Here is a 27485-nt window from a genome sequence, read left to right as displayed (position 1 = left end):
AGTGAGTTTTGAATCTGAATTCACTTCAGGAAGAAAATGTTGTTAATACCACAATGTTCTCTTGCTGCTGTCTCCTTCTACCACGTGCCTGACAGAACATTCGGTGTAAACTCAGTTCCCTCAGTTCCCTTTCAAACCCACATCTATGCTCAGAGGTGGTCCATCCTTGTCTCTTGGTTTGTTTAATCTGAGCCTCTCTCCATGATGAACAATGTAAAAAAATCTCCAGTGGGAGGAAGACTTTCATAAGGAGTTTAATCTATCAGACACAAATTCAAGATGAAGAGATTACAGCAATAAAAAGGAGAAGACTTACACACACCAAACAATGGAAAAGTATACAAAGGTAAAAACTTGTCCCAGTTACTTTTGTATTTCCCTGAAGCTTCACAAAAATCTTTGAAAAACACCTGCTTTGTCTATCTACCAGGCAGGTCCTGGCTCTGGGCCACCATAGCAGAGGAAACATTGCAAAAGAAAGTGGCAAAGCATTTCTATCATCAGAAGGTTATTTTCTGCAATCAAATGGTTCTGATACTGATCCTCCAGAGTCACCGTGTCCCACATCATCATAACCTATATCTTCAGGAGGCAGGAGTGGGGTTTCTTTCTCCATCCCAGAGACACCTCCACTCCTTAGCGAGTGCAGACTCCAACCTGAAAATACCAATGAAGATGCATGCGGTCAGGAGAACGGTTCTGTGGGTAAGTGCAGCTGCAGACACAGGTGGAGTGCTCTGTACAGAAGAGGCTCTGACAGTGGGTCTGTCCCACGAAAGCTCACCTAATAAACTATTTTGCTAGTCTTTAAAGTGCTACTTGACTGCTTTTTGTTTTTATTTGGTTGCCCCGCTTTGTTATCTTGCAGCCACGCAAGGAATTGAACCTAGAAGCTGAGGGAAATGTTGGTATCTTGCTGGCTTGACAAGACACAGCAGGGCCCTGATTTTCCTCTCTCCATTCCCAGAAGCCTCTGCTTTGAGGGAAGGAAGAGTGGGGAGAAGGAGTTTGTCACAGGAACTGGTTTGACCAGGGCTGTTCCTGTGCTGTGTAGTCCAGATTTCAGCCACCCCGTTCTGTAGAAATGCAGGGAAGTACAAACTCACCTGTCTGTGAGTCCCTGTTCCTGCTACTCTCTCCCCTGCCTTCTTCATCATTCTTCCCCCAAACAAGGTCATCGTCATGGATAGACACTTCTCTGGCATCATCATACCCATTCCCTGGGGCATCTGCAGGCAGGGCAGGGGCATCTGGTGGGAAGATAAGAAGTGATTATTAGCAGAAAATTCTCATTACGGAAAGAATCAAAGGGTAAGTAGCAGACACACCAGCTATACTGTCCATGGGAATCTCCCAGCATTTTAGCCCTCAGGGAGATGAGAGGAGCCCTCCTCAGCAAGCCTCAGACTGTGGGATTTCACACACCGATTTGGTTCATTTCAAAAGCTGGCCAATAGGATCTTCAAGCTCCAAAGTGAACAGCTGGAGGGAGCGTTCTAGGAAGAACTGACAGGGACCTAGTCCAGAGGGACGGCTGCACAGGAGCTCTGTTACCAGCAACTCAAGTGTAAAGGATTTGGAGCTGTCCAGAGTTTGTCCCTGACTTCCTAAACCTCCCAGGCTGCGTCTACACGTGCACGCTACTTCGAAGTAGCGGCGCCAACTTCGAAATAGCGCCCGTCACGGCTACACATGTTGGGCGCTATTTCGAAGTTGAAATCGCCGTTAGGCGGCGAGATGTCGAAGTCGCTAACCCCATGAGGGGATGGGAATAGCGCCCTACTTCGACGTTCAACATCGAAGTAGGGAACGTGTAGACGATCCGCGTCCCGCAACATCGAAATAGCGGGGTCCTCCATGGTGGCCATCAGCTGGGGGGTTGAGAGATACTCTCTCTCCAGCCCTTGCGGGGCTCTGTGGTCACCGTGTGCAGCAGCCCTTAGCCCAGGGCTTCTGGCTGCTGCTGCGGCAGCTGGGGACCCATGCTGCATGCCCAGGGTCTGCAACTAGTTGTCGGCTCTGTGTATCTTGAACTGTTTAATGAAAGTGTGTCTGGGAGGGGCCCTTTAAGGGAGCGACTTGCTGTTGAGTCTGCCCTGTGACCCTGTCTGCAGCTGTGCCTGGCACCCTTATTTCGATGTGTGCTACTTTGGCGTGTAGACGTTCCCTCGCTGCGCCTATTTCGATATTGGGCTGCGCAACGTCGAAGTTGAACATCGACGTTGCCGGCCCTGGAGGACGTGTAGACGCTATTCATCGAAATAGCCTATTTCGATGTCACTACTTCGAAATTAGCTACTTCGATGTAGCGTGCACGTGTAGACGTAGCCCCATAGCTCTACATGATTTCATTGTGTTCCCTCAGTCTCCATTGCACTGACACTGCTGGGAGCTGAGCCAGCTAATAAAAGAGGGACTCTTGGGTGTAACATCTCTATGTCCCACCCACCCTGTCACAGTGTTTGTGACACACGTGTATAAACTGTAATAGCCGTGTGCTGGGAAAGGCTGGCAATGAGCCCTGCTGCACTGTGGAGATTTCTGCTTCACTCTGACCTCCTTACAAACGTGAGTAGCTCCAGTGCAGATAGAAAATAAAGGCATGTGTGGGTGGGAGTGGGAGTGGCGGAGCTTTCTGGTGTTTTAACAAACTACTGTTGTTCCATCTTGAAACAGAATTAGTTTCTGGCAGTGGAATGGAGCTTCCCCAAGGTGGATTCTCTGCTCACCTGGGCCACTTGGAGTCTGAGGCCCGTCATCCCAGGCAGGCTCCTCCGCATTGTCGTAATCCAACTGGGACCCCTCAAGGGAAGCTCCGTCTGGAACAGCAAACACCACCCTCAGCCCAAGCACGAGCAGTGCAGGCGGCCCTTAGAGCCAGAGCTGTTTGTCACAGCATGTGGGAGGGTGAGTTGCAGGTGCCCGTGGTGAGAAGGGCACAAGTCAGAGAACTGCAGTAAAACAGGAGTCTCAAAAACATCCGAGGGCTCGGAGTCCCTACAGAGTACAACAGTGGTTCATTTGTGTGTTGCAGTGGGAGCAGGGTCTGGCCTTGTGCTGAGATAACAGGCTGGAACATGGGCGCTGCCAGGCCGGAGCCGGCCTGTGCCAATCTAGCAGAACCCTGCAGACAGCTTTGAATTGTCCTATCACACATTATCTCCTCTCTCTGAGCAGTGTGAGTTGAGCCCCACTGGACTCAGACACAGTTTACTCAGACAGTGCCCCAGCTCCTCACCTGGGGAGATCCCAAGGATCTGTGCTCAGGAGAGGGTCACGTGCTCCATCCTGAGGCTCTGTCAGAAACCCTGTTCCACGGGATTGGACCCGACTGTATGAAATGTGAACCATGGGAGGGGAAGTGGCTGCAGCTGCAGAAAGTATGACAGAAGTTCTGTTCTGTCCCCAGATTTGGGTCTCTGGCCTGAGTCTGCTCCTTCCCCGTTACCTTGTTCTGATCCAGGATCGTTTTCCCCCTCACTGTCCCCGGTGTAGTACTGCAGCTTCCTCACTGACTCATCTGAATAGGAGACTGCGGAGACAAGAACCAGAAATTCATCACAGTGAGAGTAGCTGAACGGAGGGGCGGGGAACACACCGAGAGCCTGGAACAGGATTTCTGGCTTCAGTCTGGTCCTCCTCCCAGAGAAGATACTGAATCACTGTGACTCTGAGCAGTGAGGGGCAACACACACACCCAGGAGAAATCTGGATGTTACTGTGGTAAATGTGACTGACGTTATGTTACAATTTGACTTGCAAGATGCTGTGGTGAGTGAAGGGAATGTCTCTGGCCACTGGTCCAGGGAAGTTCACAGCGGTTGGTCTCCTCGGCCACAGATGGGACTTTTACCTCTTAAGGCTAAATACCTGCCTCCCCCATGAATCAGTTGATCAGCTCTTTGGGGTGTTTCCAGCCTTACCCAAGAACAAGCTCTGTGAGTCACTCTAACCATCTTGAGAGGGGTTCTGAGGGATGCTGCGTGTGTTCCCAAAGTCCTGCTACAGCTGAGACCTTGGGCAGGATGTTCCTGTCTGACACTGAGACAAAATGGCGCAAAGGATAACAGAGTCATGACTCTAAGCCACAAGGCTCTCCAGGGCTGATCCCTCTGCTCTGGGGGCAAGAAGGAGACCACCTAGGAGACCAGCGTCTGAGACAGGAGGGGGCACAGAATAGCCTCGGCCCCAATGTTCCAAAGCAATTTTCAAAGTATAGGCTCGCCTGACGCCAGAGACAGTCACTTTCCCGACCCTCTCACTGGTAACATTCCCAGGCTGCAGCATGGGCAGATGGGACATTAGGTGTCTCTAGAGCTGGGACTCACACAGAGTATAGCGGAAAGAAAGCAAATCTCACAAAGGCTACCTGAGTAACTGCTGGTCTCACGACAGACCCAGCCGCCACAAGTAGAGCATGGCAAAAAACAGCTGGTTTGTTTCCACGGCCATTGTAAAAATAAATAAACAAATGCATAGATACAAATGCTTTGCCGTGAGCTTTTTTGAAAGTTTTTGGCAAATGCAAAACTAAAGAGTTTGATGCTGAAGATACCTTTTGTGTTCTTTTGGACATTTGTAATTTTCTTAAAAAAGTAGGTTTATAGATTAAGGGAATTTATAATAGAGAAGTTAAAGTAAACTCCAAAAACATGTTTTGTTTAGAAAAGATTGAAATAAAATGAATGAATGTGTTTGGAATAAGTGGGTGTAACTGATATGAATTTGTGTATTTTTTGGTGCTTCCAAATCTGCATTTTTAACCAAAATACTTTGTTATACATTCTTGTGCTCAAATCTAATGAGAAGCTCACAGGGCTGAAGCTGCACTGATGTAGCGCTGTGTCAGGGCCTCAGGATGAAGGGTGTTATATAGTTGCTCCCTGTCAAGGGTGAGACAGACATACCTGAGCGACTGAACATTTGCTTCTCTCTCATGAGGTTATAATCAATCTCCTCGTACACGGCCTCAGAGAATGGATCCAAGGGTCTTTTGCTGTCTGCAAACAAAGGGCAGGGTTAGCACAGGGTCAGAGAAACCAGTGTTTGGAAACATCATTAGCTCATCCAGCCCTCTCCTGTTGGGCCTGGTCCAAGCCTGAACCCCACCTACTCTCTGTGAGTCTGTAAGGTGCCACAGGACTTCTTGTTGTTCTCAAAGATACAGACCAACAGGGCTACATCTCTGATACCTACCACACAGTCTCACTGCTTTGTCCAGGCTGGATTTAAATGGGCTAGTGACAGAGACAATGTCCCTTTGCACAACTTACCATTGATGATGGCTCCTTAGACTAGTTTGGTGTCAGGCAACTTCCTCGCATTTATCTTAACTGTCTGCTTTTTAATTTCATCCCATTATTTCTGGTTATTCCACTTTGAAGCAACTTAAACCATTCTTCCCTCCATGCTCATGTTTCCACCCATCCGCAAAATAATAACTCTTCTTTTCACAGACTTTAAGGCCAGTGGGGACCATCAGAACAGTCTGTCTGACCTCTTGTATAACTCAGCCTGCGACACTTCACCCGGACACCTCATGTTTGAGACCAAAGATCCATTTAGACTGAATCACGTCAGGGGAATCAGCTATTGTGTTCCACAAGCAGAGAGCAGGAGGGAGTGAGGTACCACCAATGGTCAAGGCCCCTGCAATGGTAGGGAACTGAAAAGCTGAGTGATGTCTAGGTAGTCCTGGCAGGGGATCTGTGCTCCAGGCTTCAGAGGAAAATGAAAATCCCCCAAGGTCCCTTTTTGCCATTTTGACCTGGCTGAAAATTCTTTCCTGACCTTAAATCTGGCAATTGGTTTGACCCTGAGCTCATGAGAAGACACACCAGCCGGACACCTTAGATGGAGGTTTCTCTGTCCCGCTCAGAAAGCAGGCCCAGCCCATCCAATGTCATGTGTGAGGCTCTTGCTAAAGCTGGATGCTTTAGAGAAGGGTGAAAACAAAGCTCAGAATGTGAGGGCTTCCCCAGATTCCTTCCTCCTAGCAGGTAGCTGGCTGGAAAGTTGCTAACGGACCATGCATGTGGATGGCAACCCCCTGCCCCGCTTTCTTTCCAAGGAGCTGAGAGCTCATATTGGTACAGGGTACTACAGATGAAAAATCCTCCACAAGTGCCACCTATGAGCATAATACAGAGCAGTCCTGCTTTCCCACATTGTTCCTCCCACACAGTGTCCTTTCTACTGCATCTCCCTCTTCACAACCGTTTCCCACGGCTCTGTTTTAATTCCCTTTTTCCCCGACAATATTTCCAGTTTCTCAGGGTACCACTGCCTAATGACTCCGTGACACTAAGCACCAAGATGTGGAACAGAAATTGCAACCCCATGCAGGACCTTCGGGAACCACTGTATGAAATCGGTGACTGGCTTATGTACGATTCTGTTCTAATGCCCATTGGAGAGTTACCACAGCTCCTTCATGAAGGAAAAACACAGGTGGTGGGAATGGGGGGATTAAGGTGAACCACTGAGATTGTAAATAGTTCCAGAAAGGAAAGAGCCTTCCGGGTGGTCACACAGACTGGTTCAGAATGGCTTTACTGGAGATCAAGAGACAGAAAGATTTCTGAGATAAAAGGCTGCTTTTAAACAGACTCAGGGTCTCCATAGCGACCTAGCAAATGGACAGGACAGGTTGGTGGAGCCTCCCTCTGGGGAGGCAAGTCCCAGCTCCTCCTGTTTTGCTTCCCCAGTGCCCCATGGCAGTGCTCAGAGACAGCACTCCATCAGCCAAAGGAACCCCTAATTGGCTGAAGCCTGAAGACCTCCCCTCTCCGCCAGAGGAGCCCTGAGACTGTGACTCTCCCTGGCGAGGAGCATATTCAGTCAACATAATAATAAATGAGAGAGGAGATAACGGGGACCCTCAGCCACCCACCCAGCCTGGTTACACCCCTCCCTTTGGCACCCTGCAGGCCCCTGCTGTTGCAGAGGCTTTTCACACAGTGACACCCATTAGGACTCACCTCTGCGCTGGGCCCTGGCACTTCGCACCTGCACCCCCAGCAGGATTAGGACCAGGCAGAGCAGGGCCCCCAGGATAATGCAGACCACCACGAGCACCGTGACTCTCCCACTGTCGGAAGAAAGGCGGCGCGGGGGAACTGGAGGGAAACAAACGTTTGACAGGGAGAGATGGGTCTGTGAGAGTCCAGGGGAGGTGACAGGGAGCTCCCCAGTCACTCATGGCACAGCAGAGGGTGGCAGCGTAATGGGCTGGGACATCTGTGTGCCTGGGTGGCAGCTCACAGGCTGCTGTTTAAATCGTGGGCCTGGCACTGTCAGCTAAAACCAGGAGCCAGGCCTCGTCCTGCTCAGCCTGGCCTGTCGCTCCCACCAGTGTGTCATTGTCCCCTAGATGTGACAGGCCCTGGAAAGGAGCTCCTGCCTTCAGGCTGCAGCTCAGAGCTCCTTCTCTGGGACCCAGCCCAGGGAAATGTAGCCTTGATGGGAGGAGGGGGAGGTGTTACCTGGAGTATTCGGAGAATCTGTCTTCGGTGTCACACCTGTGAAGGGAAAAGGGGGAGAGTTGGAGCCTGGCACTGGGGACAGGGATGTGGTTGTTAATGGGGGAACATCTCTTCTGAGTTCCTGGGAGTCTCCCTCTGTCACCTGCACAAGCTCCCTCTTAGCAGCACAGGGCCTGTACGATAAGGATTTCGGACGCAAATCCCATGTGCTCTGGGCAGCGATGAGGACACTGGTAACAAAGCATCACACAGGAGCCTGTCATGGATGCAGGGGTTACATGGACTGATATCTGAGCTGCTCTGAGCTCAGAAAGCTCCCACCCACCACATCTACGATGCTCCTGCACCCTGCGATTGGGAGGGCCTGGACCATGACCAAAGGGGCTGGTATGGGGAGCTTCTTCCTGGACATCACAGGATGGACTTAAATCATCTCCTGTCACTCACCTGAGCAATTCACAGCTGCATCCTCCTTATGGTAACAGTCGCTCTCACCCCAGGGCCTGGCAGGACAGTCCCACAGAGATGACTCCGTCCCTCTGCAATGCAGCGTCTCCACCCAGATGGGACCAGTCCCCTCACCGAATGCAGCCTCGCCCAGAGCAGACACAGCAGCGCCACAGTCCAGTTGTTTGCACACAACGTTAGCATCCGCCATGTCCCAGGAGTCATCACAAATTCTACCCCAGGAACCACGGTACCAAACCTCCACTCTGCCCGAGCACCTGTCCTCTCCTCCTACGAGGCGCAGCTTCTCCTGGTCTGGAAATGCAGAAACCTCATTTGTTAGTGGGACAGCTGGGAAAGCCCTCAGGGACCAAAGGGGAGACAGAAGACAAGGTACCTGTGCAGCTTGTAGAGTTCGGGCATTCAGGAACTGGGGTCAGAGTTGGTTTTGCTTTATTGCCTACAGAGAGAGAATGCTGAGGTGAGTGGACTGAGTTGTGTGTGTGAGGCTGGTGAAGAATTTATCTGCAATTCATATGCCTATTTTCAGCACTGTATAACCTGAAACGGGAACTCTAGGTCATTGAATACCCCATTAGTTTGCGATTCATCTGTTCCTTGGACACAGCAGGAGACACACACAGATCTGTGGGGAACTCTAGACAAGACCTACATGGCACAGTCTGGGCCCATCTCAGTTTGTTCATCCCAAGCTGCCTATCAATGTTGTCTGTGGAGAGGTTTTTCTTGCATCTCAGGCTCCCTTATCACACTGAGTAAACTCGTCTCTCTTCTAATTCATTTAGTAACTTCCAGGTTTGTTGTTAATCAGACATATTCTTGTGCAGAGATTTTAAATCTGTCTCTGCTGAGATACAACCAACAAGAAAAGTTCCATCCTAACCCTTCCCTTAATTAAACAGCTCACATGCATGTCTGTGCGCACACACATGTGCAGAGTTTCAGAATTACCAGTGCAAGTAATATGTGTCTCTTCTCTTCGGTCATCACAGGACTCTGCATTCCACGGCTCAGACGGGCACTGCCAGAGGGAGCTGTGCTGCTCACTGCATTGAACACGGTCCAGCCACGTTGGACCAGAACCTTCTCCATATGTAGAGTCTCCAGCAATGTACCCTCCATCCCCGCAGTGCAGCTGTTTGCAGACAATTACTGCGGTGACTGTAGACATCTGATTGGAGCAAACGCTGCCCCACGTCCCATTGTAGAAAACCTCCAGCCGCCCGGCACAGTCACTGCCGCTCACCAGCCGCAGATCTGTGAACTCTGGAAAGGAATGTGCAAAAAAGGGAATTAAACCATCTTCTTCTGTCATGACCTGAGGTGTGAAGGGTGAGGGCTGGAAGGGGCCAGTTACCAGCCACTACACACTCATTTTGTTAGCTTAAGGCCTAAAGGATTGTGATAGTCACAGGCCAGATGCCAGCTCTGGCCAAGGCTGAAGTCCTCAACTGAGAAGTGACAGTCTCCTGGCTGGCGACCAGAGCAGGACTGGTTACTGCTTTATTGCTCTCCTCGAGCAGCACCTGCTGCAGGGCTCCTCCCATCATGCTGAAGGCTGGAAAGGGGAAACTAAACCAGGAGATATGGAGAGTTTTTCTCTCTTTGGCTGAGTGAACTGAACCAAAGTGAGGCCAGAGATCCCAAGGGGCTACCTGTGTCAGTTATGAAGGACACTAGAATTGGCAAATCACACAACTCTGTCATTTTCAGGATTTAAATGGGAACTGATTTCTGTGTGTGTCTTTCCTGGCTTTTTCCTGAAAATAACCCTTTCATTTTCTAGTTAATAAAGACTGTCTGTGGTGTAAGATCGAGGCCCTTTCGTAAGTGCTATTTTCTCTCCGTGAAGGTATTTATGCACCATAATCAAGTTGTCTCTTGATGTTCTCATGAAGCTGAACCGTTTCAGTATCTTAAATCTCTTACCACAGGGCTTTTCTTCAAGCTCCCTATTCACTTTTCTAACTCTTCTCTGCTCCCTCTCCAATTTCTGTGGCATCCCACCTGGGCACAGTATTCCAGTTCCTGTCTCACCAGTGCCACACACAACAGTAATGTTCAGTTCCCAGTCCTACTCACTACACACCTGTCTACATATCCCCGGCTCACATTAGCCCATTTCACCTTGATTTGCCAAACACAACACTCTGGCACTAAAAGCTCATGTTATTTCCCCGCTGGTACCCACAGTCCTCTGCAGTCTGCCCTCTGTAACAGAGGCTCCTTCACATACCAGAGCTGTGTCTACACAGCCCCTCCCTTTCAGAAGGGGCATGCAAATGAGCGAGATCAAAAACGTAAATGAGGACCTGCTTTAAACATCTCATGTCTCATGTGAATATTCCCGCGTAATGTGGCTTTTGGAAGAGCCATTTCTGGAAACCAAAATATCCTTGTGGACGGGGCTCCTTTGAAAGGAAACCCCCCTTCTGAAAACACGCTTCTTTCTAATTTGTTTCCTTTTGAAGGAACCACATCCATGTGGCTGCTTTGGCTTTTGGAAATGGCTCTTCTTGAAGTCATATCATGAGAGAATATGCAAATGAGGTGTGTGATATTTAAATCAGCACCTATTTTGCATTTTGGATCTCACTCATTTGCATACCCCTGAAAGGGAGGGGCTGCGTAGACGTAGTGCAGCTTTTAAACATTAGGGTAAACTTGCCATTTCATCACTGCCTCTGGGAGGCAGCTGAGGACTTTCTAATGGTGACCCAAGCAGATAGTTGCGCAAGGGAACGGGAGGCAGACACAGCCAGGGAGAATATCATTTTCAGCGATCTCCTCCCCTGTCCACTACAGGGCCTGCTAACCAGGCTCATGGCAGAGCACTCACAGACCAGACCTGAGCAGAGAACTCCCGCATCCTCTTTGTGTCTGCAGTTGTGCTGGCCCCAGCCCCTGGAAGGACACTCCCAGAGCTCAGATTCGTTCCCATTGCAGTTCACATCGTCCAGCCAGATCTGCCCAGAACCTCGTCCATAATGAGCAGAGACAGTGGCATTGACGGCGTGTCCACATCCCAGCTGTTTGCAAACCACATTGGAGTCTGACAGGTCCCAGGAATCATCACAGACTGTCCCCCAGGTTCCATTGTAGTAAATCTCCACTCTCCCGGAGCAGCGACCCGCTCCATTCACCAGTCTGATCCGCCTGCTCCCTGCAGGGATAGAGCCCAGCTGTCAATGTGGACTGTCCTAGGAGCAGACAAAGTTTCTGAGATTTGGAAATGACTCACCCGAGCAAACGACACCAACGTCCTCAGCAATTCCTGCCTGGGCTGTCTCAGACACTGAGTTGTTGCAGAGAGTCAGACGAGTCTCATTCCCGACACACTGGACCCTTCTCAGCCCCACAGGGCCTGTTCCCCGCTCAGACTTCGGGGGGTTATAAGCTTTCTCAGCGACTCCGCACTGGAGCTCCCTGCACACCACGCTGGCATCGGTCATGTCCCACTGATCATCCAGCACTCGGCTCCACGCACCACCGAGGGAAATCTCCACTCTGCCGTCGCACCGGCTCTCTCCGTTCCGCAGCCTGAGCCACTCCGAGCGACCTGGGCTCCGGAGAGAGGGAAATACACTGAGTGACACTGTTGTACACTGGAGACCAGACAGAGTTCCGATTAAATTTTGAACTGTTTCTCACTAAGAAGATCTCCCCAGGGATCAGAGAGTGTCACAGTGTTAAAGGGAACAGCCTCTCTCAGAAGATACTTTCCTTTTGGGGCTAGACGTGGAAGGTTCTGTAAGGATTGTAACACACTGAGCATGGTGGAGCAACTTCCTAGCAGGCACTGTTCACGAGTGAGCGAGGCCGCCCCTGCAGAGTGCTGTGTGTGCTGGTGGAAGGGCTGCTGAGGTTTGTAGTAACGTATCCAGGTTTAAATGCCTGGCAGCCAGTGGATGGTGCCTGCACAGGCACCTAGTAGGTGGCTTGGGAATGATTTCAGCAAGTTAGTGACGAGGGAGTTTGGCCAATGAAGGAGCAGGGCTCATGGCAGTCGAGAACAGGTTGTGGAAAGTAACTTCACTTACTTCCCTCGGGTATTTGCCCCTTGCTTGGCCAATGTCTCAGATCACCTGGCTCGTGCACAGGAGCGCCGAGTGTTAGATCCTGGCAATGGTGGTTCTGAGTGGAGAAGTTCCCTGAAGTGTGGTGTCATCTCTGAGCCCAATGTGGGTTCCAGCGGATGAATGCAGCGTGTATGGAGCGCGGAAGGGGACATCCTGTGCAGGGGGCTATTGTGACTCCCTTGGGACGTGTACCTCAGTATGTGCGTGTGCCAATGAGTCCCACACAAGGAGGCAATGTAAGAATTACTGACTGAGTTCTGATGTGGGTGGAGCCAGGAGAGACTGATATGGTAAAAGACAAGCAGAAGGTTAGAGCCGGATACACCCAGCTGGCTGTGTCTGGTCCAGCAGGCACTGGTGTGACATCTGGGGGGTGCAGTGTGTGTGCATTGGGTCCGAACAGCTCTACGGTCATGGTACCCAAATATCATTTGGAGCCCAGGAGTGAAATCCTGGCCCCTCGGAGGGCAATGGTAAAACCTCCATTGACTTCAAGGCAACCAGGAGTTCGGAAATGCTCCATGTTGCAGGTGGAGTGTGATGGTAGAGAGAAGCTTTGGGGCTTCCCAACATGGCTCATGGGTAAAACAGGCTACCACAGCCCCTCAGGGGGGCCAGGAGCCCTCATGGCTGATGGACGGGGCCAGGAGCTGTTCCTGATAAGGAATTCACTTTGCAACAACTGTAGGGAGAAATCAGCCCCCCCATGTGCTGTGAAATTCCCCCCTAGAACCCAGGTCCTAGCTGGGTAGTTCGGACGAGAATCAGGGAATTCAGTTTTGGAAGCAGGTCTCAGTGTCAGAGAGAAGCATGAGAGCTGCGAGGTGAGTAGCCTGCAGGGATAAAACCTCTCAGCTCTGAAGGGGAGAATACACCTCTGCTGAGAGTGCTGGGCAGGGCCCTGTAGGCTTAGTCATGGCGTGTAATGGCCCCAGTGACAGCGGATGTGTGGGAGAGAGCTCTGGATGCAACGTGTACTCTGCTAGGCAAGGTACAAAGCCAGGGCTTCTGCAGTAGGCGTCAGTGTGAGGAACCCCCCGTACGAGCCAACCAAGCAGCTTTATGGTGTCTCTGTCCTTGGAGAGGAATCTGGGGCAAAGGTGGCTCTGCCTCACTCACTTCAGAAACTGGAAGGTCACAAGAGACCAGCAGGGAAGAAGAAAGCACCAGGACGATATTGCTGGGAGAGGTGACCATCCTCCAGTCATTAGCACTCGACTCCAACCCTGCCTCGGCTGCAGAATTCATTGGTGATCACCGTATATCGTATCTATATGTGGTGTCTTAAACTAGACTTCATGGGGTGTGATTTGCAGAGGCACTGAATGCTCCCAGCTCTCGCTAGAGTGAAGAAAAGATGTGAATGTTGAGAGAATTTGTCGTCACCCTGAGTGATGGGTGGATGAGCGCAGGGCTGCCAGTCAAAACAGTAAGTTTTATCCCAGCTGTGCTGATGAATCACTGGAAGTGCTGGGTCTCGAGGGCTGTGGGGAACTTAGGCATCTCACTTTACTTTTCTCTCTCTCTTTCACTATGTGTAAAGTGGACCGAATAATAATTGTTACCCACCTACTTCCCTGGAGTTTTGAGAGGGGTTAGTAATGGCTGGACAGTCCCTTGAACAAATTAAATAAATGAGGACTGTTGAGCCTTCTGAAAAATCAGGCCCTGAGGGTTTCAGGCAGGTGCCAGATCACCCCAAAGAAGTTACAAGTTTGGAACTTTGGTTTTAATGTGTCTGTGTAAAATTTTCAAAAGAGTTAAATGATGGAGATGCCCAAGTGCCATTTTCAGAAATGACTCAGCCTGCAGGAGGGCTCCTTATCTCTTATGCTATTGAAGTAAATGGGACTCAAGTCCCTAAGTCACTTGGGCACTTTAGAAACATTATTCTTGGGTTTCTAAGTGTCTAAGGTGATTTTGAAATGGGCATAATCACTATCTGCTGTCATCTGGGGTGTTATGAGGACAAAATCATTGCTGTTGGTGGTGCAGCCCAGTACTATGGTAATGAGCACCATAGAAAAGCCCATAAGCAAATTAATAATTCTGTATGCAGTGCAGTGTCTGTATTTTACCTAGAGTAATTAAAGCCCTGGGTCAAATGTGGAATGATCAGCACAAAAAGAAATATTCAGCAGCTCCTTTATCTCCTGAGCCCCATCCTCCCAGAGCAGTGAAGGAGCCAGGAGCCGGTAGCATGGAGGGGAATATTAGGATGTGTACATGCTCTGGCAGCGGATATGCACAAGTGAAGAAGGAAGATGAATTAACGTTGCATGAGCAACCTTAGCTCCGGTGTTTCTTAATTCTTGTGCATTTGGCTGTGACTAAGTAAACTAAATAACACTGTTTAATGTTTTAATATAAGGTAAATATTAGAGCAGATTAAAAACCCAAAACCCTGTGAAGTATTTTAAATGCACTAATTCACTTTTTAAATACATGTGAGATACCGGCATGTGAAACTGAATGAGAGACTTTTGTTTACATTCTAACTAATCTGTTGACTCATTTGAAATTCCAGAAAATTGAAAAAAAGTCATTTTCTGTTGCATTTTGAGTTTTACAGGCTCTCTCTCCTTCTTCCCCATTTGTACTTTGGCATCTTTTTTATTCTTAAACCTTTTGAAAAAGAAGAGTAAGAAAACAGGGAAAATGGTATTTTTTCCAACTAGAAAGATGATATAAAAGTTTTTAAAAAGCAAAGGGAAATGAATTGTGACTTTCTCTGTTCTGTGTTATCTAAAATACCGTCAGGAATTCACCTGAGAAAAGGGAAATATGATTTTCCGCAGTTTAGAATTCAGCCCAGACTGGAAGGAATTTCAGTGCCACCACTCACTCCTTCCCAGACTGTAAAGGCTGCTGCAATCAGGGAAGGCACAAGAGGTTCTCACTAAGATACCAAGAACGTTTTATAAGAGAGAGTGTTACGCAACCTCCATGTTGGGAATCCCTTTTAGCCCAGCCTCTCACAAATTGCCATTGGAGGTGGAGGGCGACAGTGAATTGGTCACACTTATGAAACAAGAAGGACCAAGTGCTGCCCGTGCTCTGCTGCCCTGCGTAAGGACAGGGTTCCTGATATCCTTTGTCAGCTTTCTTCCTTCTCCGCTCCTAAGACAGGCACTTTATTCCCCTCCTCACCCCAGGAGCTCTGCTCTCCACTGGTTCCAGTTTAAATTCATCTTTCCTGAAGATGGGTGACCAGAGCGGTGGAAGGATTTCAGATGAGCTCTTAGCAGTGCCTTGTGCGATGGCATTAGCACTTCACCTTTACTGGAATTGCCTTGCCTGACACCATCCCACAGCACATTTGTTTTATTTTTTTCCAAAGCTGCATCGTATTTGCGGCTCCGAGTCATCCTGTTTCTAACCCCCCATCCTGATCTCTCCTCTGTCACTTCCAGATGAGGACCCCAACTTTGTTGCAGAAAGTCTTATTAACCTCCAAGAGCATGACTTTCCACTCAGTGCTTTTTTACCCCTGTCCTCACAGGCAAGGTCAGCTCCCAGACGGCTGCACTGGGAAGTACATTGGGGGGTGGGTTGCCCTCCATGGAGAAAGAACAGTTAAAAACTATTTAGAAATACTGGACACACACATCCATGGGCCAGATCAAATGCATAGGAGGGTGCTGAGGGAGGTGACTGATATGATTCCGGACCCATTGTTTTATATCTTTGAAAACTTTGGTGACTGGGGAAGATCTCAGACAATTGGAAGAAGGAAAATGTGGTGCCCATCATTAAAAAAGGGAAGAAGGAGAATCAGGGAAGCTGAGAACAATCAGCCACATCTCAGTTCCCAGAAAAATCATGGAGGGGATCCTCAAAGAATCCATGTTAAAACACTTGGGAGAGGGGAAAGTGATCAGGAACAGTCAGCATTGATTCACCAGGGGCAAGCCATGCCTGACCAACCTGATTCCTTCGACAGTGAGATAACTGGCCCTGTGGATAGGGAGGAGGTGGTGGATGTGATATACCTTGGCTTTAGAAAAGTGAATGGGGGCTTGATAGAAGCCTACAGCTTCCAGAAGGGAGGCTCTAAAAAGGACGGAGTGAAGCTGTTCTGAGTGGTGACAGATGAGAGAAGGAGAAGCAGTGATCTCAAGTTGCAGTGGGGGAGATCTAGGTTGGGTATTACAAAAAAACCTACTTCATTCGACTTCATATGTTCTGGAATGGGTTACCGAGGGAGGTGGTGGGATTTCCATTCCTAGAGGATTTTAAGTCCCAGCTTGACAAAGCCCTGACTGGGATGATTTAGTGAGGATTGGTCCTGCTTTTAGCAGAGAGGTTGTCTTGGTCACCTCCTAAGGTCTCTTCCAACTCTACAAATCTATGTTTTTACAGGTCAAGCCAAACTTTCCCTTGTCACAGATATTCTTTTCTGAAAATGATCTTTACTTTACTTTGATTTTAACACATTTTCCATTATTGCACATGCAATACACTCATTATTACACATGAGTTATAATCTAGCTCCCTCTCCCTGTGCTGTGCCCCAGGGTTCCCTGCTCTGGGGACTGTGCCACACACTTAGGGGCAGGTGTCATGAATCCTGCATTTCTCCTGCACTTACCTGAGCAAACCACACTGGCATCATTGTCGTGTGAGCACTGAGAGGGCCCCAGGGCAGTGACAGGGCATCGCCAGAGATGAGGCTCATTTCCATTGCAATGAAACATGTCCTTCCAAACAGAGCCTGTTCCCTTCCCAAAATACCCTCCTCCTGGGGCTGATACAGCAAATCCGCAGTCGTGCTGATGACAGAGAACGTTGGCATCTGCTAAATCCCAGCGTGAGTCACACAGGGTTCCCCAGTCACCAAGGACCTGGAGCTCCACCCTCCCTGAGCACTCTGTGCTGCCGTTCACCAGCCGGAAGCCTGTGAGCCCAGGAAAAAAGGGAGAAGGGGATTAGAGACGGAACCTTGGAGCTATTTTATGGGAAATATTTTAAGAAAGGAAAGTTAGAGCCATTTGATCCTTTTCTCATTAAATTGGCGTCTTTGAGGTTTTGATCCAGCCCAACCCACCCTGCTCCCTACACAGGGATATCAGTACATTGCTTCACCTTCAACTTGTAAACAGATAATTGGGATTTTAAAGACAGGGTGCTGAATTCTTACGTGAGCATATGGCACCAGCATCATTTGCATGTGAGCACGTCTGATTCTCGGGTGGGATCCTGGGACAGGAAAAGAGGAGAGACTCATTTCCCACACACTGGAATCTTTCAGTCCAGATCTGCCCTTGTCCTTCCCCAAAGTGAGCGCCTCCTGGGACAGATGCAGCGACTCCACACTGTAGTTCATTACAGATCACGTTTGCAGCATGGAGATCAAAGTGTGCATCACAGACTGTGGCCCACGTGTTTCCATGTTCTATCTCCACACGTCCTGAGCAGGCACCGTCCCCTCCGACCAGCCGAGGCTTAATGTGTCCTAAAAAGTCAACAGAGGCTGAAAGTTATCCAGGGGGCGTTGGGAGCTGGGATGCCTGAGTCGCATAAAACTTTGTCCGAAAACTCATTTTGGATCTGTGGGCAAGGGAAGGCAGCAATACAATTAAACTGGCATTATATAAGAATGGGAATAAAGGAAATTAGAGGAAATCAATATACCTTAGCAGTTCTAAAATAAAAGAAACTCATAACAGCCGTGTCTACACGTGCCAGCCTCTTCGAAGTAGCTGCGCCAAATTTGAAATAGCACCCGCCACGACTACACATGGCGGGCGCTATTTCGAATTTGACATCGACGTAAGGCGGCGAGAAGTTGAAGTCTCTAATCTCATGAGGAGATGGGAACAGCGCTCTAATTCGACGTTGAACGTCGAAGTAGGGCACTTGTAGCTGATGCATGTCCCGCAACATCGAAATAGCAGGGTCCGCCATGGCGGCCATCAGCTGAGGGGTTGAGAGACGCTCTCTCCAGCCCCTGAGCTCGATGGTCGCCGCATGCAGTGGCCCCTTAAAGCTGCCTGCCCCCTGCCTTCCTCTGCAGGAAGCTGGGAGAACATGCAGGCGGCAGCACAGCCACGCGGCCAGCCTGCACACCTCACAGCAGCCCACACATAAGAACATAAGAATGGCCATACTGGGTCAGACCAAAGGTCCATCCAGCCCAGCATCCCATCTGCCGACGGTGGCCAATGCCAGGTGCCCCAGAGAAGGAGAACAGAAGACAATGATCAAGTGATTTATCTCCTGCCATCCATCTCCTGCCCTTGTACTGAAGGCTAGGGCACCATACTTTATCCCTGGCTAATAGCCATTTGTGGACCTAACCTGCAAAAATTTATCAAGCTCTTTTTTAAACCATAATAGAGTCCTGGCCTTCACAGCCTCCTCGGGCAAGGAGTTCCACAGGTTGACTGTGCGCTGTGTGAAGAAAAATTTCCTTTTATTAGTTTTGAACCTACTACCCATCAATTTCATTTGGTGTCCCCTAGTTCTTGTATTATGGGAAAAGGTAAATAATTTTTCTATATTCACTTTCTCCACACCATTCATGATTTTATATACCTCTATCATATTGCCCCTCAATCGCCTCTTTTCCAAACTGAAAAGTCCCAGTCTCTCTAGCCTCTCCCCATATGGGACCAGTTCCAAGCCCCTAATCATCTTAGTCGCCCTTTTCTGAACCTTTTCTATTGCCAATATATCTTTTTTGAGGTGAGGAGACCACATCTGCACGCAGTACTCAAGATGTGGGCGTACCATAGTTTTATATAGGGGAAGTATGATATCTTTTGTCTTATTATCGATCCCTTCTTTAATAATTCCTAACATCCTATTTGCTTTAGTAACTGCCGCTGCACACTGCGTGGATGTCTTCAGAGAACTATCCACTGTAACTCCAAGATCCCTTTCCTGATCTGTCGTAGCTAAATTTGACCCCATCATGTAGTACGTGTAATTTGGGTTATTTTTTTTTTTCCAACATGCATTACCTTACACTTACCCACATTAAATTTCATTTGCCATTTTGCTGCCCAATCACTCAGTTTGCTGAGATCTTTTTGTAGTTCTTCACAATCTGTTTTGGTTTTGACTGTCCTGAACAACTTGGTGTCATCTGCCAACTTTGCCACCTCACTGCTTACCTCATTTTCTAGATCATTGATGAACAAGTTCAACAGGATCGGTCCCAGGACTGACCCCTGGGGTCACACCCCCCCCCACTGCGATGGCCGCCCGCCAGCCCCCCAAGCGAGCCCAGGGCAACCCCCAAGGGGAGCCAGGGCTCCCAGGCTGGCAGCAAGCCTGGGAAGTGGCGGCGGGGCCCTTCCTGGACGGAGGCCGAGCTTCGGGACCTGCTGGGGCTCTGGAGCGAGGAGGAGGTGCTCCAAGTAATGGGGAGCAAGAGGTGGAATGCGGATACGTTCACTCAGCTGGCCAAGGGCCTGGCCGCCCGGGGTCACCCTGCCCGCACTCCTGACCATGTCAGGAGTAAGGTCAAGGAGCTGCGGTAGGGTTACGCCTGGGCCCGGGATGCGGCCAGCCGATCTGGGGCCGCCCCTGTCTCTTGCCCCTTTTACAGGGAGCTCAGGGAAATCCGGGGGCCCCGGCAAACCTCCTCCCCTCCGGCCACTCTTGATACATAGGCTGATGAGCCCCAGCAGGCCCCAGAGGTGGAGTCCGCCCCGGAGGCAAGCCCTGCACCCCAGAGGACCCCCCAAGAGCCCACCCCTGGGCCACCGGAGGAGGAGGAGGAGGGGGGATCCTTCTCCAGCGATGGGGGGCTCCGGGTTGCTATTCCGTCCTGGAGCTCCAGCAGGGCGTCCGCCCACCGGGTGTCCCTTGACCGTGGGATCGGACCATCAGGTATGTCCCCCCATTGCACACCTCTGGGGTTGAGGGGTGGGGGCAACAGACATGACCAGGGCCCTCCACATGCCCAGATGACCATGGCCCCTAGGACAGCAGTGGCATGTCCCTCAGAAGAGTGCATCAGCCCCTGCCCCACCCCAGCACGACAGTGCCATGCCCCATCCCTGGGGATGGGGGGGAGCGGAACCTAGGGTCCCCCGGGGGGAGGGAGTGGGACACCCATCAGCAGCAGCAGCATCTCCCGGGGACGGGGATGGGGAACCAGCAGCAGAGGGGTGGGGGGACAAGGGCCACGGCCTGGGGCCCACACTAACGGCTGTCTCCACTCTTCTTCCCCGCCTATGTTCCGCAGCTGCACCATCAGAGGGACCAGAGAGCGCCGGCGAAGTGTCAGTGGTCCTGGAGAGCCCACTGGGGCCATCACTCCAGTCCAGCCCCTCGGCGGAGCACCGATCAGCCCCAGGGTGGGGACGATGGTGGACCCAGCTCCACTCCCGGACGATGACGGACCCCCAGCTGCTGGTGATCCTTCGGCGGCAGCTGGAGGTCTCGGAGCAGCACCTGCGGGCGGAGGAGCGGCGGCTCCATCTGCAGGAGCGGGCACTGGCCTGGTGCCAGGAGGCATGGGGGGCCTTCATGCGCACTTTCGAGCGCATCGCCGACTACCTGGCCCCCCATGAGCGCTGGTCGCCGCTCTGCCCACCCTGCCTGCTCCACCCACTGCTCCACGCGCTGCTCCACCCGCCGTCGCACCGCCGTCCGCCACCAAGGGCCCTTCAGCCAAGGGGGACCTGGGGCCTGCTGACAGCCGCCGGCCATATCTCCTGGTCTGCCCGGCCCCCAGCCAGCCCCAGCCAGGGCTGAGGCCGAGGTGTGAGTTGCGGCCGCCCACCCCCCAGCGCTGGACATTAGGGGGTGCGGGGCCCAGGACGTGCCCCCCCTCTTTGTACATATCCCCTTTACTTGTATTTTGTAAATAGTTTGTATTAGACTCCTGTTATTTTATGATACCTGCCCCCCCATATAAATAGTTCTCCCCTTTCTTGTCTTCCCCTTTTTTTTGCTTTTCATCATATAATACATATATAATATTTATGTTTGTTTTAAATAATATAATAATAATAAGAAAACAACGTTTAGTGGTTTCATGAACAACTGGTCTATTTTTATTCGCAAGAGAAGTGTGGGGGGTGCTCTGTGGTTTGGGCGTAGGGGCAGGGAGTGTTGTGGAGGATGGGGGGGTGCAGTGGGGGGCCTGCCAGCGTTCACCCCGCGGCCTCGTTGAAATGGGCCCACAGGGCCTCACGGACCCGGATCCCTTCGGGGTCCACCTGGTGACTGGGGGCAGTGGGTGGCTGCACGTCAGCCCTGCCAGCCTCCACAGCCCAGCCCTGAAAGAATGCCTCCCCCTTGCTCTCGACCAGGTTGTAAAGGGCGCTGCACGCGCCCACAATCTGGGGGATGTTGGTGGGGCCCACATCAAGGCAGGTGAGGAGACACCTCCAGCGCCCTTTGAGGCACCCAAATGTGCGCTCCACCACCTGGCGCGCGTGGTTCAGGAGCATGTTGAAGCTCTCCTGGCTGGCTGACAGCTGGCCCATGTAAGGGTGCAAGAGCCAGGGCCGGAGGCGGTATGCTGCGTCTGCGATGACGCAGAGGGGCATGGTGGTGTCCCCCACAGGGATCTCCCGCTGGGGGATGTAGTTCCCCGCCTCCAGCCGGTGGCACAGGCCCGAATTCCGGAATACCCGGGCTTCGTGGGTGCTGCCAGGCCAGCCCACATATATGTCCAGGAAGCAGCCCCGGCTGTCCACCAAAGCCTGGAGGACCACTGAGTGGAAGCCCTTCCTGTTTAAGTAGCGTCCTCCACTGTGCTCCGGGGCACGGATGGGGATATGGGTCCCATCCAGAGCCCCAAAGCAATTGGGGAAGGCCAGGGTGGCAAACCCCGCAATGGCGGCATCCAGGTCCCCAAGCTGCACGAGCCTGTGGAGGAGCAGGGCATTGATGGCGCGGACGACCTGCAGGGGAAGGACATGGGAGAGCACCAATGAGCGGTGTGCAGGGTGTGTGTGGCCCTCCCCTGCCAGGGCCCCCCTCCCCTCCACTGCCAGGGCCCCCCTTCCCTTCCCTCCCCTCCCCAGCCAGGGCTCCCCTCCCCTCCCCACCCAGGGCTCCCCTCCCCTGCCAGGGCTGCCTCCCCCTCCCCGTGGGTCCTCTTACCTCCATGACGACAGCCCCGATGATGGCCTTGACGACGCCAAACTGCTGGTCCATGGATCTGTAACTGTCTGGAGTGGGCAGCTTCCAGACAGCGATGCCGACCCGTTCCTCCACCCTGAGGGCAGGCCGCATGGCAGTGTCCTGGTGCCTCAGTGTGGGGGTGAGCCACTGGCATTGCTCCAGAAATGTCTGCCGGCTCATATGAAAGTTCTGGAGCCAGCGGTCGTCGTCCCACTCCTCAAGCACCAGCTGCTCCCACCAGTCGGTGCTCGTGGGGTAGCTCCACAGCTGGCGGCGTGTGCAGCGGGGGGCGGGGGGGGGCTGTAGGGTCTGGGGTTGCTTCCTCCTCCCCTGGGGGCAGCTCCTCTTCTGTGGCTAGAATATAATCAGCTCCCTCCTGCATGGCATCGAGCAGGGCAAGCACTGCTCCTACAGGGGTGGCTGGATGGACCTCTGGCTGCTGCTGCTGCTGCTGCTGCTGCTGCTGCTGCTCGGGGTCCATGACTGCGTCACCGAGGTGTGCATGCCTATGGCTCTGAAGACAGCGTACTCTGCAGGCTGAGTGTGTCTGGGAGGGGCCCTTTAAGGGAGCGGCTAGCTGTTGCCCCGGAAGTGCTAGTCCGCCCTGTGACCCTGTCTGCAGCTGTTCCTGGCACGCTTATTTCGATGTGTGCTACTGTGTCATGTAGACGCTCCCCCGCAGTGCCTACTTGGATGTGGTGCTGCCCTCGACGGCATCAGCCCTGGAGGACGTGTAGACGTTATTCATCAAAATAGCTTATTTCGATGTCGCTACATCGAAATAAGCTGTTTCGATGTAGCAAACACATGTAGACGTAGCCAAGAGGTGCTAAAGACGTCGGTATAAAACCCGTGGCTGACAGAGCTATGAACAACGAGATTTTAAGTATGTAAATGCAAAGAAACAGATCCCACCCCCCAACAATGGTGTCGCCACATTAGAAATGGAGATGGTAAAATTGTGAATAAGAATACACAGAAGGAAGAAATGAATGATGAATACTTCTACTTTGGGGGGAGAACAGGTTATCTATTCTTATGTTTGTTAGAATAGAGACTTACACAGCTAACTCTCTGTTACTGATTATATGTTCGTTTAATTTATTGTGCAAAGTCACCAATGATGGGAATTACACAGCCTCCCTACACAACAATACTATAATATTCTAATTTTTAATTAGCCCTAGTGTTAGGCAGCTTTTCCTAATATTGAATCTGAATCTCCCTTGGTGAAATCATAGAATCATAGAATCCTTGGCCTGGGAGGGACTTCACGAGGTCATCGAGTCCAGCCCCAGCCTAAAGTGGGATCAACCCCAACGAAATCATCTCAGCCAGGACTTTCTCAAGCTGGGACTTAAACACCTCTAGGGATGGAGACTCCACGACCTCAGTGTAAGTCAGTTATGTCCAGTCCAACCCTGCACAACAACTGGCAAACAGTCTTTCACATCTTTGAAGACTGTTATCAGGTCCCCTCAGTCTTTTTCTTCTCTCGACTAAAAATGTCCAATTTGTTTGATATTTCCTCATGGATAAAGTTTCTGACAACTTTTACTCTGTTTTCTGCTCTCCTCTGGAAACTCTCCATTTTGTCCTCATCTTTCTTAAACAGTGATGTGAAAAACTGAACCCAGCACTGCAGCTGAGGCCTCAGCAGCGCAAAGCAGAGTACGACAATTTCCTCTTCATTGTCTCATATGACAGTCTTGTTAGTAAAACCCAGAGTGACAGTTCCCTTATTCACAACAGCAGCACGGCTTTTCAGACTGTGATTCATTGTAACCCCCACCATTTTCTGCACTACTGCTGCGGAGTCAGGTTTTTTTAATTTATACTTGATGTTTCTCTCCTGTCTTGTGCTTTCAACTTGTCTTTATTTATCAAGGTCATTTTGACCTTTTATCCTACCTTCCAGAGAGCTTGTGACCCCCCCCTCAGCTCAACGTAATCCACAAGCTGTGCGAGCACATTCTCTACTCAATATCCAAGTCCTTTAGGAAAATATCCAATTGTAGCAGACTCAGGACAGTTTTGTTTTTTGTTCCTTTTCTATTCATAGGATCAGAGCAATCACCAAGAGCACGGATAAAGCACCTGACAGCCTGCAGGCCAAGGTCTTACCTAAAGCTCAGCATTTCCCTCAATATCTCGGCTGACTCACCTTCTCCCTTGCACCCTGCTTCTGGAGACAGACATTTAGTCCCCTTCCCTGCAGACCCTGCCTCACCCTCTCTTCTACTTCTTCTTCAGTCACTCACTCAGACAGTGGAACAGTGGCTGAAGCACAAAGGGCATATGACTACCAGGTAATACCATGCAATGCCAGCCAGAAACGCGCATGAGACTGTCTGTTTTCAATATCTGGGGACACTGGAAACAAGCAGTCCGTGTCTACGTCAGTGAGTGCTTTGAAATTATCCAGCGGGGTGTCTACACACAAAAGTTTTCTTTCAAAGTTCAATGGAAAGAACACGGCGCTGCTTTGGAAAGTGTTCCTCCACTCCTGGTTCAGGAAGAGCACCGTCTTTCAAAAGCTTCTTTCATAAGAAATCATGGGCAGACACTTCACAGGCCCTGATCTTTTGATCCCTGGCCCATTCTTTCCAAAGAGCGGGGCCTGTGAGGTGGCTCTCTTCCGAAAGAGCAGATCACTGTTCCGATCAGTTTCTGTGTGTGTGGACGCGCTCTTCGAAAAAAGTTCTTTCTGAAGAGATCTTCCGGAAGGACATCTATGGAAAGAACTCCGGAATGGAGATGTAGCCAACGTGGGCAGCGTTACCTCCTGGGCACGTACACACACTTCTTTCTTTATTTGTTTAGTCGGGCTAAACTGCACGATTAAAAAAACTGAATCACCATTAATCGCACAATTGATCAAGGGGCTGCAGAGTTCCCCACCCTGACTTGAGTCTCTGCAGTGGCCATCTCAGCTGCGTGGCTGCCCATAGCTGGGTTCCCGCAGCTCTGGGGTTGCACCCAGCTGGTGTTCCCATGACTGGTGGCAGCATTCCTAGACACAGGGCTTCTGGGACTTCCCCACCTCCGAACCCAGGTTCCAAGGGATGGGGCTGCCGGTGGGGCTCGGCACCCTACACAACTCCCACCCAAGGGCTGCTTGTGTCCCCCACATCCTGGCCAGGGTTTCCCGTGGCTGGTTGTGCTGGCAGGGTTTGGCACCCTGCGCCGTTCCCAGACATGGGGCTACTGTGGTTCTCCCACTTCTGCCTTGAAACCGGGAGGCCACTAATTGCATTTTTCTAGGGCTGTCAATTAACAGTTAACAACTGCAAATAACATGAATAACACGTTCATTTTTTATCCCCTTAAATCGGTCCTGTATTTATTGCAGGCATTGACGTGTGTTAATGGACAGTTGCAATATTTAGCATATCTGTCAAGAACATACCTTGCAATGCCAGTCACAAGTGTGCCAGGAGAATGTCTGTTTCCACTTTCAGGTGACATTGGAAACAAGCAGTGGGCAGCATTAGATCTTGCAAATGTTCACAAACTCCTTTATCTGAGCGATTGGCTGAACAGGAAGTAGGACTGGGTGGCTCTGCTTTCTATGTCCAGTAGCTCTTACGTTCTCACAGTACATTGGCTACTGATTCGGTCTGTCTCTCCTCACCCACCTCCAGTTCCTTCCACTGGTTGGGAGTCCCAAGCAGCCCCAGCCCCCCATCTCCTTGCTCATCTAGCCACAGTCTCTGCCCCTCAACTCGCTGTTCTATTTCCCTCGTCTCGCTAATCCAGTCAGGCAGCCCCAGGTGCTTTATCCAGCCAGTTGCCCTCTCCCCCTCTTTCTCCCTGTCCCACTTTTTCTCCCCATCACACACCAGTCTCCGTTGTCAGAATGTCCCACAATCAGCTCCCCATGCACAGAGCCGTCCCATACGTCTCAGATGATGCAGAGTGGCTGCCCCAGACCCTGCTTCGGGGCCCCAGGGCAGCCCATTAACCTTCCTGTAGTGCAGCTAAGTCACAGTGCGGCCCAGAGGATTACCTGGGGGAGCAGCCTGGTGTGGTTTCAGCCTGCTCTGCTCTGCCCTTCCCTGCCCTCAACCAGCCCCCTGCCCTCGGCTTCACTGCAGCAGCAGGAAGTGAGGCCCTAGTGTGGAGAAGTGGAGCCCAGTGGACTGGGAGAGCGTGGTGGGGGGAAGTGGAACAGACTGAGCTACCTCTGCAGCTCCCACCAGTGTCGTGACTTGTCGGGGGGGCAAACCCCTGATGCTGCCCCTCGCCAGCCCCTAGTGATCCCCCAGCTCCATTACTCAGGGGAGGAGATGGGAAGGGGAGGGGCAGAGCAGGAACACAGCTGGGGCAATAGTGGAGCAGGGACAAGATGGAGTGGGGCAGGGCTTGTGGGGGGGGGTTAACCTGGGTCCCAGCTGTGGGGTACTCAGGAGTGGGGTTGCCCCAAAATTTGCGCCCTGAAAGCAGTGACAGACTTGCCCCTGTCCCAGTGTACTCCAGTCATTCACTCCAGTCTGGTTCTCTCCCCTGCTGAATTCAGTTCACGTCCCCTCCACCCTGCGGTGCCTGGAGGCAAAAGGGGAAATTGGTTTCCCTGGGACAGAGCGCCCTGATTTGTCCTGCAAGAAAGTACTTCGAGGAGAAGCCCGGCAGGTGGGGTGGGATAAAGAGCTAAGTACCCATCAGCCCAAATCTTTTGCCACAGGAAGGACTCCCCACTGGGGGCAGAGTGGGAAGGAGGACAATGGCCTATTCAGCTCAGTCACTGAACGTCCTTCAGGAAGGGACATCTCTGCTCCTCTCAGGTCCTGTCAAGGGGGCCAAATACAGAGGATATGGTAAACAGACTGCGTGTGTTTTGCAGGTGTTGTTTTTAAGTGAGGTGTAACTTAGTGGTGTGTAAAATAACTCTGATTCCTGAAAAGGGCACAGTAATCCGGAGAGGTTGAATCATTCCTGTGGTTATCAGATTTGGGAAGAAGGATTCTTTCGAAGATGGGGTTTAGTTTCATAAGAGCGACATCTGCACTGGTTTTCTTCTTTCAAAATAAGCTCTTTCGAAATAAGAATATGCAAATGAGGTGCCAAATATGCAAATATGCACCTCATGTGCATTTTCGATTTCCCTCATTTGCCTGCCTCTTTCGAAAGAGGAATGAAAGCGTAGATGCCCCCTGAGTGATTGGCTGAACAGGAAATAGGACTGGGTGGACTTGCAGATTCTAAAGATTTACATTCTTTTGTTTTTGAGTGCTGTTTAGCAAACAAAAGCCTCCATATGTACGTTGTGCCTTCACAATAAAGAGCTTACACTTCAGTACTTGTGGTTGGAGGCAAATTGAAAAATATGCTTTCTTCCTGTCAATATAAATATTTCTAATAAAAT

The 27485-nt window shown here is 51.0% G+C and overlaps 2 protein-coding genes across 2 annotated transcripts in view; both read right to left on the bottom strand.

The window, feature by feature from the left end:
* Positions 1-27485, bottom strand: part of LOC142013733 (scavenger receptor cysteine-rich type 1 protein M130-like) — a 114325-nt gene that overhangs the window by 55157 nt on the left and 31683 nt on the right. Inside the window, exons 4-12 of the mRNA XM_074995542.1 lie at positions 22100-22214; positions 17542-17581; positions 17175-17486; positions 16623-16940; positions 11194-11511; positions 10801-10929; positions 8904-9218; positions 8329-8391; positions 7928-8246 (exon numbers count right to left, since the gene is read on the bottom strand). Coding sequence (XP_074851643.1) covers positions 7928-8246; positions 8329-8391; positions 8904-9218; positions 10801-10929; positions 11194-11511; positions 16623-16940; positions 17175-17486; positions 17542-17581; positions 22100-22214 — 1929 coding nt within the window. The remainder of the gene's footprint in view (positions 1-7927; positions 8247-8328; positions 8392-8903; positions 9219-10800; positions 10930-11193; positions 11512-16622; positions 16941-17174; positions 17487-17541; positions 17582-22099; positions 22215-27485) is intronic.
* Positions 247-7857, bottom strand: LOC142003987 (uncharacterized). The gene is made up of 8 exons (XM_074981403.1): positions 7806-7857; positions 7485-7520; positions 6981-7118; positions 4908-5000; positions 3449-3532; positions 2730-2819; positions 1107-1250; positions 247-657 (listed from the first exon to the last, which is right to left on the bottom strand). The coding sequence occupies exons 1-8, from the start codon at positions 7855-7857 to the stop codon at positions 509-511; spliced, it is 786 nt and encodes a 261-aa protein (XP_074837504.1). The 3' UTR covers positions 247-508.

The sequence above is a fragment of the Carettochelys insculpta genome, chromosome 1, assembly GCF_033958435.1.
Source record: "Carettochelys insculpta isolate YL-2023 chromosome 1, ASM3395843v1, whole genome shotgun sequence".
Lineage (NCBI taxonomy): Eukaryota > Metazoa > Chordata > Testudines > Carettochelyidae > Carettochelys > Carettochelys insculpta.
This window is presented reverse-complemented; position numbering and strand designations above follow the sequence as displayed.